Source organism: Amphibalanus amphitrite, unplaced genomic scaffold (assembly GCF_019059575.1).
Source record: "Amphibalanus amphitrite isolate SeventyFive unplaced genomic scaffold, NRLGWU_Aamphi_draft 000905F_arrow, whole genome shotgun sequence".
NCBI classification, from domain to species: domain Eukaryota; kingdom Metazoa; phylum Arthropoda; class Thecostraca; order Balanomorpha; family Balanidae; genus Amphibalanus; species Amphibalanus amphitrite.
In genome coordinates, this window is record NW_024882399.1 from 1 (window position 1) to 16702 (window position 16702).

A 16702-nucleotide genomic window follows, 5' to 3' on the forward strand; every position below is an offset into this window, starting at 1 on the left:
TTCCGATAATTTTTAAGTCTATTCGTATTAAACTGCTCTCACAGCTGAAGTGGTATTCTGTTGTGGAGCTTCCTTTCGCCAGTGATGGTGAACAAGTTTCTTATATTTTCATATGCCCTTGTTTGGTATTTTGACATCTCCCATCCCTCTAGCCATGACCACGCTCCGTTCTTTTTTTCGCGTCTAGTTATAACTCAGTCTCTCCGTGTGCACCAACCCTCCCGCCCGTACCTACCCTCACTGTCGTCTTCCTATACCGCCAGGTTTGGGTCGAGAACATGGACTCTGCCGATGAGCGTAAGCTCGGTCTGCTGGAGCTGCACCCAGAGGTGTTTGCCGCCTTCCCCAAGCTGCACCTGATCCACGACAACGTGCGCTGGCAGCGCATGTACCGTCAGGTGGTGAGTGCGGATCGTTTAGTGGCGACCGGCGGACAGCGCGCTCCCTCTATCACTGCCGCGGTGGGGAGGTGAATTAAAAACCGGTGCGCTCGGTCAGGTGGGAGGGTATTGTCGGAGACCGGATGACAGTCTCTGATGCCTTGTGTAATGGACTGAAGAGACATGTAATGTTTCCTGTCAGTGGAGTTAGACCTGACGTTAGTCTGCTGGATGTCGGTGTACATTAGGTTGCATTTATGTGGGGTGTTTCTGAATGGAAAGCTTACGAGAACGGTAAGGGAACGCCGCGCTCATCTTTTTTGATTGACGCGTTTGTTTAGTGCTACGCCTTTCGTCATTCGTGTTACTGATACATTAATTCATATTTTCCTATTCATTCACGGCCACACTTATCATTATTTCACGTCAGCACAACGGAGTTCTCTGCAATTGATACATTGTGATGTCTCTTCGTTATGCATATGAACTTTTCCATTGCAAACCCAACAAGTAAGAATCCCGTTGTCAACTATTGTCTGATGTGTACCGCCGTCCTGCCTGTGGGATTTGTGCCCACCACTCGTGCGCGCTCCTCCGCAGGACTACGCGGCCACGAAGACCCGAGCCGAGGTGCGGGGCGGTGGTCGGAAGCCCCATCCGCAGAAGGGAGGCGGCAGAGCTCGCGCCGGCAGCATCCGGTCACCCCTCTGGAAGGTGAGCAGCGACCGTGGATCGGGGTGGGGAGGGGGAAGGGGAGGTCGCTCGGGTGGGAGTTGTGTGCATAGTATATCTGGAAAGAGACTGCTAGACTGCATATTTTTCTGGCTTCGTTCGTATATCCAGTTTTTTTTTTTTTAACGGGAAGACCCAATGACTTAATAACTCTTTTGTCGTGACTTTAGAGGCTCCGCCTTATTCTCAGGATTGATGGTTCGACCCAAAATGTACTACTTTCTACATTTTGGTTGGCATTACGAAAGCAAAATTATGGGGGGTGGGCGGACCCCAGCGACCCTCGGTGGCGGAGCTCCTGTCCCGATGACCCGTCTGACCCCCCCCCCCCCTCCTCCTCTCCGGGCAGGGTGGCGGCGTGTCCCACGGGCCGCGCGGACCCAAGACACACTTCTACATGCTATCTCACAGCGCCCGCGTCGGCGGCCTGTGCGCCACACTGAGCGTCAAGCTGGCGCAGAATGACCTGCACGTGGTGCGGGACCTGGAGCTGCCCTCTGCCGACCCGGGCCTCCTGCAGGAGCTGGTCGAGCGCCGCTACTGGGGGCCCAGCGTGCTCTTCGTTGATGAGTGAGTTCTGTGGTTTTATGGACTCTGGGCAGTGGGTGGTGAAGGGAAGAAGGGAGAGGAGGGAGAACTTGTTTGAGGCAAAGAGAGTAGAGTGCGAGGGATGCATACTGCATAGAGGTAAACGGCGTTTGGAATAGTCGGACGTGTTTCAAAGTGCTCCACTATTTTAGTTTATTTACCGTAAACAGCTCAGATAATGCTGTGAAATATGTATTAAAATGTTCACATTTTATCGTATATTATTTCTGGTGTGTAAATGTTTCTCAGAAAGTACGTGTAGGACTACTATAGTCGTTTAAAAAAAGGATTATTTTCCTTAATTTTTTGGAAAGTATCTCGGCTCCATCAATGTCAACTTCCCTTGATTTTTTCTCTGGTGGCACGTGCTTTATAAGTTAGGATCTAGGAATCGCAGGATTTAGGTAGGTACTAAAAAGCGACTATAGTCTGTTTTTCGTATCTTCTACCTTCACTCAAAGACGGTAAACTCTCTAATCACGTGCTCCAGCGAACATCTAATTAAATCAACACCGCTGCAAAGTCAATTTTTATCTCGAACGCAAGATCGAACGTCTGTCCCCTTGGCCTGTCTTGTTAATCAAAATGCAATGTTCTTTGTCAAGTGAAATGCATTTGCATAAAAACGTGTCATCATATTTTCATTCTGGCAAAATTATCCCTTTCTAATTTAATTATGTTTTCAAACAACAGAAGGGCAATGGCCTTGGTCTCAGACAAGACAAAATGATCGTAACGTTTTCTTTCAACGTTTCAAAGCAAAAGAAATGTGGGTTAGGTGACTGAAATAAGGCGGTGAAGAAGGAGCACAACCAACGAATATCGCCAGAATAACGAATTTACTTCCTTGGATACCAGAACGAAAAGTGTTGAAGGCGCGGAGAAACACCGACGGTGGTGGCACAGTTCAACTCCGTCATGCTTTCAGCGCAATATAATACGAAAAATGCATACGTGGGTGTTATTGTTGTTATTACCTGCATTTGTGTATCATAATATAAGCCCTAAGGCGCTGGTGATTGCCAGTGGTCAAAAAGTCATGTCAGATGATAAAGATCACAAGCAGCTTTCGACAATACCTAATAGCTACTAGAACCAAGGCCGTATAAGTTACTAGAACTAAAAATGTTTCGACGGCGCTGTAGTTCAATCGGTTGACAATGTTTGGTCAGATTTGTCCAAACATGCTGAGCTCGGGAGTTTTTTAAATTTATGACTCAGTGGCCTTCACTATTGACCTCAGCAAAATGCGGTATATACTATATACGTATACTGCTGAAAGCAATTGTTGAGAGCTATCGATTCTTGCCCGCGCCTTCGCATCTTTCTTACTTTTCGGGATGATCGCGTGAGGCAGATAGGAAAACTGTAAGATGAAGCAAATCTGCCTGGGGACCCCCAAGCGGGCGTGGGCCAAGACAATTTTGTTATTCGTCGGTGTAAAAGTTATCGCAACGTAAATAAAGCAAAGCATAAATAAAGCATTTGAAAAAAAATATGGCAGAACATAAAAAACATTTAGCTTCTTTTACCCAATGAAAAAAGGAAGTGCAAGCTTTAAGCTTTTCTATACTCTATACTCTATACTGATATTCTAGCTTAAAGGTTTCTTTTCCGATTTTATCTGCGCAGCGAAGGCGAACTCCAACACGAGCAACAAACTCTTGCAGTGAGTGGTGGGTCATGCGGTCAAGATTTGAAAACTATACCCTAAAAACGTGCTGGAGGGGCAAAACATCTTTGAGTGAAGGTAGAAGATACGAAAAACAGACTATAGCGATTGCGTCAAGGCATTATGCACAATTCTACGGACGACGACTCGGATTGCTTTGTCGAAGGCTATGACCCAAAAAGCAGCGAATGGATCATTGCAGGAAAAAGAAAAAGGAACAAGAAAATGAATGACAAAATGAAAAGGCTGCAAAGGTAAACAATGCCTCAAACTTATGTGGCTCTTGTCAGATGGAAATGGGCGCCAAAGACCGATCACTGGAGTGTGAGGTGTGCTTGTTAAGATACCATGTTGTTTGCCAAGGAGTATCGGACAAACTGTACGAAGCCCTTGGGGACGAGGCAGACAGTTGTGCATGGTTCTGTCGGGCGTGCAAGGAAGGAGCTAAGCAGCTGAGACTCGAGATCATAGCGATGAAGCGAGAGCAGCTGTCGATCAAAGCCGACCTCAAAAGCCTCGCATCTACATGCGAGCAGAACTGTGCTGAGATTGCCGCATTGAAAGCTAATATTTCACAGACTAGCCAGAAGCTTGAAGCGTGTCAAAAAGAGCTGCAGGATAGAATCAACGCCATCGAGGTCAGTTCCAGTGTTACTCAAGCTGCCCTCCAAGTAAAGCTGGAAAAAAGATTGAAACAAGTGGAGCAAAGCTGTGGGTCGGCATCAGCGGAGATGAGCAGTCCAAGCTATGCTCAAGCAGCAAGAGCAAACATGTCAGCATTGGAAACCAGACTGGAGGAACTGGCCGTGACTGTAAAGTCAAGCCTAGTAAAGGACACAACCGATACCAGAGCCCTGAAGAAAGGACTGACTGAACTAGAAGACATTGAAAACAGAAAACTAAACTTGGTTGTTTTCAACCTCCCCGAGACCGGCAGCAGCGAGGGAGACATTGCAGCATTCAAAGAAATGATCAAGTCTGAGTTCAAGTTATCTGTGAAGTTACAGGAAGCCACAAGACTTGGAAAGATGAAAGACACAGGCTCCAGAATACTTAGAGTGAAACTCGAGGCACTGAGTGAAAAGAAGCTGATCTTGGCTAAAGCGAAGGATCTGCGAACAAGCCGTGATGAAACATATACTAGTGTATATATCCGTCCAGATCTTACAAAATGCCAACTTGAGGCTTCAAAAAACTTGCGAGCACTATTGCAGGAAAAACGCCTAGCTTTCCCAGAAAAGAAATGGATGATAAAACGGAACGAAGTGGTCATGGTTCCATCACTGCAAAGCTAAACATCCAAGATGGCACGAAAACAACCGGGCCCCCAGCACATTCAAGTGCGTTAAAAGTGTTTTATGCGAACATCGATAATTCTATCATGAGTAAATACGACTCTATTTTGGCACTCATTGCACTTGAGGACTACGATGTTCTTGCGTTATCAGAAATGAAGCCCAAAGTTGGATTGATACTTGAACATACTGTTATGGAAGTGCCTGGGTATGACCTTTTTACTAGCAAATTTTCTGCCGAAGGTACAAGGGGTACGGGAATTTACGTCAAGAAAAACTTACTGGCCAAGCAAGTGTATCCTACGGTGGGCGGCAACTTTCAAGATTGTACCTGGATTTCAATTGGTGCCCAGGCTGGGGTCAGTATGCTCGTTGGGGTGATCTATAGAAGTGGGTCACCAAATAGAGCTATTCCTTTGGATCATGATCTCCACAAAATGTTTGGTTGGGCGGCATCCTCAAATCATTCCCACAAAGTCATAGTTGGGGACTTCAACCACCCAGAAATATTTTGGACCCCGGACCCCGAAGTTCCAGAGGGTGTCAGCCAGAACAGCCCAGCCCGGAAGTTTATAGAATGCATACACGACACCTACCTTCTACAACATATAACGGAGCCAACAAGATACAGGGATGGACAGCGAGCTACTCTCGACGACCTACTATTTACAAATGAGCGGGAGTTGGTTGAGCAACTCAGCATTGGTGACCCGGTTGGAGCAAGCGACCATGTCAGCATCTCATTTGTTATGTCGTTTGCACCAAAGGCTCCAGCAAGAAAGAGTGCGGTGCTGAACTACCATAAAGCCAATTATGAAGATATGAGGGAAGCACTTAACATGGATTGGCAAGGATTGTTTGAAGGTAAATCTGTGCAGGAGATGGCAGATAAACTTGAACAAACGATCGCGGATCTGATAGAAGAGCATGTGCCCAAGGTTGATCCTAACAAAAAATCGAAAAGGGGATATCCCCTCTGGATGAATCGAAATGCTCTGGGAATGGTGAAGAAGAAACAGCACGCCTGGATTCGTTTTTTGAACACTAAAGATGTCTCTGATTACCAGAGCTATGTTAAGGCAAGAAACGAAGCTACTCACGCGACAAGGAAAGCAAGGCGGGAATTTGAGTCGAAACTGGCTAAAGAAGTAAAAGGTAACCATAAAGTGTTTTGGAACTACGTCAACCGCCGTAGGAAGTCGAGATGCGGTGTATCTGACTTACGCAGTGCTAATGGAGAACTCACGAGTAATGACAAGCACAAAGCTGACATATTGAACCAGCAATACGCGAGCGTGTTTACAAAGGAGGACGTATCATCAATTCCAACAATAGCATCGAAGCCCTTGGAGTCAGAGATGGAAGTTACAATAACTGTTCAGAGAGTTAATGCCATGTTGAAGACACTTAAGGTCGATAAATCACCAGGCCCGGACAAGTTACACCCTCGTGTATTACAGGAACTTGCGGACCAGCTTGCGCCACCTATCACGGCATTATTTAGAAAAAGCGTTGAAACTGGGGAAATTCCCCTGCAGTGGAAGCTGGCGATCGTCACACCGATCTTTAAGAAGGGTGACAAAAGTGATCCTGCAAATTACCGACCAGTTTCATTGACATCAATACTATGTAAGCTTTTGGAGAGGATAATTGGCGAAGACATCATTACTCACCTGAAGGCAAATAACTTTATCGCTCATCAACAGCATGGCTTCATCACGGGAAAATCCACGGTCACAAACCTACTGGAAGCACTTGATGTTTGGACAGAAGCGCTTAGTCACAAGTTACCTGTGGATGTTGTATTTTTAGACTATGCCAAAGCCTTCGACACTGTGCCCCATGAACGGCTTCTGGCCCAGGTCAAGGCTCTGGGAGTCGATGACGTAACATGCCGATGGATAAGGAGCTTCCTCACTGGCAGACAGCAGAGGGTGAAAGTAAATGGATCGCTCTCAGATTGGGGGAATGTAACGAGCGGGGTGCCACAGGGCTCAGTCCTTGGACCTCTCTTGTTCTCTATGTTTGTTTGTGACATTCCCGACCTGTTAAATTGTTTCATTTCCATGTTTGCCGACGATACGAAAGTCTATCAAGTCGTCAACGAGTCTGATGATTCAAATGGCTTACAAGAAGACATAAACTCTATACAGGATTGGGCAAGAACAATGCAGATGCTATTCCATCCACTGAAGTGCAAGGTCATGCATCTAGGATCAACTAATCCTGAAAAAGAATATACTATGACTACTATAGACGGAGACAATCACACTCTGGAAGCAGTCAGTGAAGAAAAAGACCTAGGAGTTACTATTGACAAGAAACTATCATTCTCAAAACATGTCATGAACCAGGTTAACAAGGCCAATAGAATTCTCGGAGTCATCAAACATACCTTTGCAAACATTGACAGTGAAAGGCTTCGACACGGTGAACTACCAAAGAGAGTGCTCGTGTTGTCGCAACAGCATGTTCAAGAACTCTCTTAGCCGTACCACCCGAAGTCATGGTCAAAAGCTGCAGGTTCAGCATCAGTTGGGACCTAGGAAAGCCTTCTTCGCGGCACGAGTGACTCGGGCGTGGAACAAGCTGTCTAGGAACACTATTGAAGCACCAAATGTCGATGTTTTTAAGTTCAGACTTGGGAAAGAATGGAAGGACCACCCCGACAAGTTTAACTACAACTTCTCCTACTAATGCTCAAGAGTGGCTACTCATCGTATTAACAACAGTAGCTACTGTCACTAACAACAGTGGTCGTCATTTTATGGCGACAACAAGCATGGCAGCCAACTCGTCTTCATCAGAAGAGGAGGAGGCGCCTCTTGAGTAAAGGGTCTTATTACTCGAAAGGGTATCTAATGACCTTTACTTAAGGTAAATACTGTGGGACCGATTCCCTTCTTCCATATCATGATAAAGAGAGTACACGTTCAAGCTTTGTTACATAGAAATAGCCGTCACTTTCCCCACGTGTCGGCACCGTCCACCGACCCGGCGGGTCGGCGGACCGGTCCTTCATTGTGCAACCACCCTGCATATAACGCACAGGCACTGGCGAATCAGAACCTGAACCACAGTTGGAATACAAGTCTCGGCCCGCTCAGTCGTCTCTCCTTCCGCGCCTCCGCGACAATGGTGGCAGCGGCGGTCGAGGGGACTTGTGCCCCTCAACACGGACCCCAGCCTCTACATCTGCACTGACATCGCAGACTGGTTAGTCCGTGCTCCGTGACAGTGTATCGCCCCTACGTCACGTCATCGACTAGGGAGCTGACCATCCTGGACTCGTCATCGTCCGACATCACCGTCTCCAGTGAGTAGCTCTGCCCGGCAATACCATCTGCCCTGCGGCAACGTCATCAGCTGCCCTGGACTACTACGGAGCCCGCCGACAGCGCACGGCTCATCAGCCCGCGCCGTCCTCCTCAGCATCATCGAGTGATGGACACCACCTCGCTGAAGGACTCAAGATCGGAGGAGAGAAGAGAAGAGAAAAAAATATCAGCGCTAAATTCAAGACAAATTGACACCCAAAATCAAGAAAATCCACCCATTATGAACTTTTGCTGTATTTTCGTCAAAAAGTGACAGTGAAATTGTGCTGTGAAATTTGTTTTAACTTCGATGTGTTTCAAAAACCGTACTGTTTCATTATCCGTTTTCGTCAGTGTTCTGTCGTTTGTTGTGCTTCAATGTGGTTGCTCACCCCAAAATTTACGGAGAAATTGCAAGTGCATTTAATTTTTGCCTGCACTTTGCCGTGTCATTTTGACACTAGTAAACGTAAAAAGAGTCTGCTCTCAACGGTATGAACATTCAAATACGTTAATCGTCGTCAATTCACTGAATTTATATTGTGTTGATATTCGGCCAGAGATGCCGAGGGCCATAGATGCCCAGGGACGGTCCCCGCCAAGAGTGCGGAGGGATCGCCCGGTAGTAGGTGTAATTGTCACGAAACTTACTTATCTGTTCATACCATTTTGTGATACGCTCATATGGAAATTTCTTTCTCCGTCAGCTACACGTTTCCTCTCTTTGTTATGATCGCTTCGGTTCCCTACGTTTCCCTGGGGGAGGGAAGATAATGTGGGACCGATTCCCTTCTTCCATATCATGATAAAGAGAGTACACGTTCAAGCTTTGTTACATAGAAATAGCCGTCACTTTCCCCACGTGTCGGCACCGTCCACCGACCCGGCGGGTCGGCGGACCGGTCCTTCATTGTGCAACCACCCTGCATATAACGCACAGGCACTGGCGAATCAGAACCTGAACCACAGTTGGAATACAAGTCTCGGCCCGCTCAGTCGTCTCTCCTTCCGCGCCTCCGCGACAATACTTAAGGTAAATAGATATTGTCTTGCGCCAGCAAACGGCACATGTTGGTACACAAGTTAATGCTATTGTGGAAAGTGTAGTAGAGATAATAATTGAACTCGTAGCTTCACACGTCATTTCCTTAATGACATAAAATAGATGGCGGATGGCCGTAGTAACAGAAAACAGGCCCTGTCTAGGAATATGGATGAACTATGAGCTGTGCTTATGACTTCACAGTCCACTTCTTAAAAAGTCAGTGGAATAGGGCTTAGTGAGGCTGATGCATCAATGTGAGGCCTTCCTGGTCTTTCGTCTTTAGCAGCACCTTCAAGCCTTCCCTGTAGACATCCCCGACTTCTGCGAAAATTGGTGCCTGCTCCACTGGCTTAAGTTGTTGTGATAACAAAATGAGTAGACTGGAGTATACGAACTTTGGTCTGTCGTTTTTTGTTGTCGGTTTATTCACCGGTTTTATGCCTGTGAAGTTTGAAGGACTCAACTTCCTGAAAGTGTCGACTGTCGTATCCCGGGTAACGAAGGCCAAGCAGAAAACAGCCTTTGCTGTCAAACTTTGTCGCCATCGATTTTAAGTCAAAGTATTGGGACTTGTATGAGACAGGATTTCAGCCCTGCGGTGGCGGGGGGAGGGGAGGAGGAGGGGGGGGGGGTCGACCTTGTGAGTGGGCAGGTGGCACGATAGTCAGCCAAATACCCTTAGATTTAAATGTGCTTTCTGCCCACACATTTATAACTCGGCATGTGCGTACAGTTCCGAGTGATGGGCCTCATTTGCCTTGTCTAAGGGAGAGGAGCTAGTAGCAGCTGCAAGCTAAAACTGATAAATGACTCAGCTTGGCGGTCCGGAAATGGGCGTTGAAAGCCATACATGTTAAATATTATTTGGATACTAATTGTACCCGCATCTACTATTATGAGAGACTCAACATCTGCTCATTGTTTCCAGAAGTGTCACGGCTGCTTTATTATGCACTTTCCATGCATTTTTTAAACTTTTGGTCTAATTTGGCCTGGCTCACCGAAAATTATTTTTTCATTCCTTTCTAAATATACTGAAGGAACAAATGAAGCTTCATGAAGGTATTCAACAATGTAAATTTGCTGAAACCCGATTTAGGTCTGTCAAATAGAGGCCTCATTCAGATCTCCTATTATTTAATTGGCGTACTTGTTTATTTTATATGGGACTTGAAACGTACATTTTGCTATATTTTTTAGGTTCGAATTTGGATGTAGCGTCTGGCTCAGATCCCCTTTGATCGTTGTGTGCCGTTGAACCGACGACGTTTATGTTTTCCAGGAGCACTTCGCAAATGTCATCAGTTTATTTTTTTATTTACCTTTGTCCGGATGCTGATAAGATGAATTGTGACGTGAGTCGCCCGAATAAAGTACTCCGCTCCTCAGCGGGCAACGCTGGGGATCTTTACGGCTCCCCCGGGGTTCTCTGCACTGGAATAGCTGTTTGATCGCAGACCACTCTTTGTAACAGTTCGCCAATTCCTCAGTGCACCTCAGTGCCACAGTTAGTGATTGCACAGTAGCAAGGCCCCTGTTCTTGGTATTGTATCGGAGACAACTATAGGTCTCTGATTAGATTTGAAGCTTTTGAACTTGTTCCTGTGACGTATGAAATAATTTTAGTAGACCGTCTGTTGCCAGGTGAAGGTCGTTGTCGCTGGTATGTTGTATTAGGTTCCATCAACTAATGAAGTCAACAACCAAGATCCTCTGTTTTTGCACGGCTATGCTGTTATTGCTCTTTCGGTAGTGCGCTGATTTAATGTTTGATTTGCCCTAATTTATGGATGCCAACTTGCCTTGAAGGTGTCGACTACTTATTCGTTATTCTATGGTAGATTTTATTCGACCGTTTCTTGATTAACGTAGAAAAATCTGTTACCTACTCAATTGAGGTTGTTGCATTATTGTTCTGCTTTTTTTCGTTCGGTTTTCGAAATAATGCAACCAGACAGCCTAATTACGAAAAACGGGGGTATGCTTTATGCATTTACTCGATCAAGCAGAAGCCTGTTGCCATATTGACGACCTCCGGGCTGGTTTTGGGTGACCTCCTAGTCGTATTATGGGTGGACGAGTACGTCGGTTTGTCGCTGGCATCTGTCCCAGTTCCTGCTGTTCCGTTGGGACAGGTCCTCTTCGATCGGATAAGTTTGGTCGGGGACAGGCAGTGCTGGCAGGAGCCGCGGTGGAACTTCCGTTGCCCGTATCGCGTTGTGACAAGGTTTCAGCTGCAAACGTGACGCTCACTACAGCACTCGCTTCTGAGGAGTCAGGGCACGCATGGGACTGAACTGGCAGATGGGGCACCAGAACAAGTAGCACTGGGACAAACTAGTACTAGCAAGTGCCTCGCGTGGCTCTTGACCATTCGGGCTGACGAAAGTTTGGTCGTAGGCCGCCCCGAGCATTGGCCGTTGCCCGGCCCCTGTCTGTTTCAGCGTATTGACGCTACATGACACTACCGGCATTGGCGCTCGGTTTTCACAGAAATGTAAGCAGAATTGGCCATTTTTGCTTACGCCTCCATAGAAACCCAGCGCCAATACGGTGTCAGGTAGCGCCATGCGCCATGCGCTGGAACTGAGCCCTGGGGTCCCGGCGCTTGGGACGGCTGCATTGAAAGTTGTAAGTAGACGTAGATTCTGCTGATGATCCCTTTGATTTCGCATTGCGCTTGAAGGCTCATTTTTTGGCGGCTTTGAATTCAGACAAGACCAGCCCGGTGTTCAATCCCAATGCGAAATTTTCGTGGCAACACCGTGCTGCATTCCCACTTTAATCATTGGTATGCCGGCTGACATCCCATTGTTTTCTCCAAGGTCCTGACCAAACGTCAGACTGGTTGCGACTTGCGAGGCGACTGTACAGTGTACACTGTACAGAATGGTATTCACAATGTGCAATGTGCATTGATATCTCGATTTTTGGTACGCTTATCCGGAACGATGTTATAGGTCTGCCCTTAACGCAGCGGATACCTAAGTAGTGTTTTTGTAGCGGTAGGCAGATGATGGCTGGTTATTTTGTCATTGAGCGGTCACCAGCCATACCAGCACAGCTGCACATAGAAATCAGTGAACGTTTACCGTAGGCAGTGTGGCACACACCCTGGCTTAAGTGGCCTTTCTAATGATTGTTTTCAACAGCCTATTTTTATATTTATTTCACTTGTGCCATTTTGTTGTTGTTGAGTGGGCAGCTAATGGTACCTATGCTTTTTTTAATTTTTACCTATGCTTTATGATATTAACCCTCGCCCGCACATGCCATTTTCCCATCCTAGAACGCACATGGGGGGGGGGGGGTGGTTGCCACCCCCCCGCGCCATTTCGTTCCTGTTGGAGATAGAGCTTAGCAGTAAAGACCAAAAAGATTCTTTGGGAAGAGACGAATCCAATGATACCCAGTTTTACCTTCTCAGGTCAGTCATTGACCTTCCAGGTCAGGTCAAACTAAAAAATGTTGCTGTTTTGGGTCACCGTTGGATATCAAGTGCGCTGCTTATCAAATACCGATGACGATGCTGTTTTCTGGTGCCAAGCCAGCTAGAACCTCTTTGTCACACTATCCGACCAGAATTTTGCTGCTGAGGTCATTTCAGGTCAAGTTAGGTCAAGGTCAATTATATGTGTTTGTATGTCTGTGTGTGTCTGTGTGTATACTGATGTGTGCACCGATTGTTTTTGGGTCCATATCACATGAAATCATGATCTGAGAAGCTTTTACCAAAAATGCAGTCAAAAAACTTCACAAAAAGTAAATTCAGCTTGCCTAAAACGCAATTATCTTAGATGACCTAGGTTGACCTTGACCCTGACCTTGACCCCTGTACATCGTCGAACAACATGTTCCATGATAGGTGGGAGGTAAGACTGGCAAAAAAGGCCGAAATCAGGGTGTCAAAAGCTCACAAGGCCCATGGCAAACGCAAAATGTTGAGAATTGGCCATTTGGGTCATGACATGACCTGAAAAACAAGGTCATATCTCCGAAACCAAAAATCACAGAAACTTGAAATTTTCAGTGGACATCAAGAAAGGATAGACGAGCAGCTATACGAAAAATCAGCCGTCTAGCTTTAAAAATGTGGAGTGCAGAGCAGAAAGACTGCCTGGGGGGGGGTGTGGCAACCACCCCCCCCCCCCCCCATGTGCGGGCGAGGGTTAAGGCACGGAACTTTGAAGTGACAGAGCCAACTTCAGAAAAACCAGATTCACGCGTATTTGATCTCGGTCGTAGGGAATTACTGCCGTCTACCGTATTTTATTTTCTTAATAAAACAAGAACGCTCTTTCTACAAAATCCTACATGTAATGCGGTCAGCGTCTTCTAGGCGTGAAAGCACTGTTGCCTTGAAAGTTTTCACGAAGTATGTGACACTTATTGAAAGCTCGTTCTCTACCCTTTTTTTATCTCGTCGAAAACTGGTCTGGTAGGCATTGATGTTTGTTAGCATGTACGTACATATTTGGCGTAGTTTTCTGTGTGAATGCATAATAAATGTTTCAATGATTGCCACGTATGGACTTTCTGCCGACGTTCGCTACTTTTGTTGACTGTTTATTACTTACCGTGACTGTCCGTGACTATTCGTGATTCTGTGAGTTATCATCACGCCCTTCCTTCTTCTGTCTGCGACTTGCTGTGGCCCGAATCACACTGACCTGAGATCTAGAAGACGCTGACGCTGATGTCTTGTTTCGTGATTTTGTTTCACCGTCTGTGGCTACCCTGTCAGTTGTCACTTCCTGGCGTTCCATCATCCATGACGATGAAACTCGCTGTCACTTACGATAAATGCCCGTAATTGACCGGCCTTTGTTATATTTGTGTGTTTCAGCACTGACGAGATGCCGGAAAATCTGGTGAGAGCCGCCGACCAGGTGCCACACTACAACCTCCTACCTGTGTATGGTGAGTAGCCCTTCCTGTGTATGGTGAGTGTCCCCATTCTCACCGTCCTATGGCGACTGGTGAGAGCTCTCGAGGATCATCCAGTCTCCCCGCCACAGTCCTAGGAAATGGGCACACGACGAGCGATGGCAGACAGCGATTATTTATAGTAGGTATCCAAAAAGACATTGTCCCTTCGGCTGTGAAAATGATAATTCATCACCCTTTCTATATATATGAAATAATAATTATTCAGTGATAAAACTCATTCGCTACCCGGCAATCCGTTTATCTTTCACATGTGAAATCAAAATTATTGATTTAAATTCTGAAGACTGTCCAAGCACAGCGCTGCTCAGATGATGCTCATAGATGGAGATTGGAGGGGCTCAGTCGCCTCGGCATTTATAAGAAAATATGAACTTGGAGCTCATTGGCTTCCAATTCTCAAGGATTGGTCGATGCCGAATTTCGTATTATCTGTAGACAAATGTTCCGCGTTGGCTTCATTGCTTTATGAAGCGTGTCGTGGACGTGCTAGATAATATTGTTACCGCCCTCTGTTGTCGGCCAATATTTCGCCCAGCACATTCTAATGCCTCCGCAATGTGAAGGCTATTCCCGACTGTCTCGTATCGTTACAAAACTCATAAGACAAGGGTGTGGGAGTCGGCGGCAATCATCGGACTGTCCAGCGCCCATGGTGCGCGGTTGGTGGTCCCACACACGCATACTAAAAAACAAATAATAAAAATAAGAATAAAATAATATAAGATAAAATAACTAACTTGCGAAGTTATTGGATTCCGAATCGCGAATCGCGATCACTTCTGCAGTCCGAGCGCCAAAAAGCCTTAATTATAGCCATCTTTATCATGGAATAAGTATGCTTTCGTCAGGTTTATAAGTGGGTTTATAACGTAAAATGTAATTGTCATTGCAATCAGCATACAAATTGCTATCATTTGGCACGAACACCCAGAAGGTGTAATTAAGATGAAGGCTATTTGCCGGGATGAGAAAGGACTTTGCTTGCTTATTCCGCTAGTTTTCTGGATTTAGTTTGGAGAATGGGTTATAAATGTTAATGAGAGGTGCTATGTGGCGTCTAAGGGTGGAACAATAATCGATTTAGAACTGGGGATGGGACATTAACAGCCATGGGTCTCGGCAACCAGGTTTGAGCGTTGTCTCAGAGGTGGTGATTTCTTCTTTTCCCCGTCTGCTCGATATCGATAATCCAGCAATCGTTGAGCTACATCATATGAGACGACACCCAGTTTATTGTTGGAAATTCTTATTCGACGGCAGTTCGTTGTCCGGAAGTCCGCGGATCATAGGTTGTCTGGTTCTGACGATCGGCTTTCTCAACAGGTCTGAATGTGTTTACGATGCTGAAGCACGATACACTGGTTCTCACGGTTGCTGCTGTGGAAAGAGTACAGGAGCGGCTCCTCCGTGCACTCTCCATCCATAATTCTATGGCTGTCAAACACACGGACGCGTCATTACTTCGGTGAGCCCGCTGGCGCCGCCCGGTGGCGAATGTGTAACGTGTGGTTGATGAATCTGCCGCTAGGTGGCAGGTGAATAGTTGCTGGTGCGCGGCTTCCCGCAGTGCGTTTGGGTGATTCTGTCCGCGAAACATGGTTGTGTTGTAACTTCAGCACGGTCTGGCTCGCCTGATAAATGTGGCCTGGGCTGCAGACATAGGTCCTAAGAATTTGTTGTATCTTTTATCCCCGAAGTGTGTGTGAGAAAGATTGTGGAGCGTATGGGGTGCTGAAGTGTAAAATGTTGGTATTCGCTCCCCATTCGGCTAAAAATACAAAGCTGTGTCTACATTCGAGTTCTGTGGTGTTCACTTATAAAAAGAAAAAGTAATTTTAGAACAGTAATGTTTAATCATACGTGCCATTTTTGGAAAATATTTGTCTGTCCCAACAGCTCCCAACCTGTCCCAACAGTCTGTCCTCAACACTGAATACTGATCCAATGATGGAGCCTATCCACATCCAGTGCACTGTTCAGTGAGCAGTGACTGGTATCAAGACTGTAATGAACTTTTAAATGAGACTGTGAGGATAGCAAGGTTATTTGCATTACAGCTGTTTTAGTGAACGAAGTCGGTAGACGCCAATTCTGCTTACCATCACTGATTGTGTTTCTGCGTATGTACACGCGAATTTCATCAATAGTGGCCGCGCAGGTCCTTGTTCGATGTTTTGCTTTGCCGTGTTCCTCAGGTAACTAGCCCCACTATGAAAAGGTGACCGGACCTGTACAACTGTAGGTACCTACATAACATACCTACATACTAGGAACCGGGACGCTCATATCGCTTTGTCGCTGGCGAACCATTCTGTGAGCCTTTATTCATCCCGGTCACTGCTCGTTGAGTATTCTGAGAAATCGCCTTTGCAGTTATCCAATTTGTCTGGTCCTGTCGCCTCCTGACCCATTTATTCGGAGGTGTTACACACGTAATGTTTTGAAGGCTTCAGATAGGTCACCGTAAAACCTCGTTCGCTGTACAAAAGGATAGCCCGCACTCGCGAATACACCAGCCGGAAGTCACGGGCTTTGGTCAGCCTTTCTTCTAACGCAAAGCTCAGCGGATCGGAAACTCGTGGCCAAACACGTGAGTGCCGACGTTCCGCGCTAATTTACCGTGTACTATGGCATAGATTAATTCCGGATAAGGGCTATAATCACCTTTCTTGATAGGTCAAACGGTATCACATCGCTTCTATCGCGGGCGATGACGCAAAGCG

At 46.3% G+C, this 16702-nt stretch overlaps 1 protein-coding gene across 1 annotated transcript; it reads left to right on the forward strand.

Moving 5' to 3' along the window:
• Positions 1-263: 263 nt before the first annotated feature.
• Positions 264-15772, forward strand: LOC122367912 (39S ribosomal protein L4, mitochondrial-like; the record flags this gene model as incomplete). Its single annotated transcript, XM_043341440.1, has 5 exons — positions 264-401; positions 981-1094; positions 1462-1682; positions 13876-13949; positions 15303-15772. Coding segments are annotated over 5 exons (693 nt in total), but the record flags the coding sequence as incomplete, so codon positions are not given.
• Between the last annotated feature and the right edge of the window lie 930 nt (positions 15773-16702).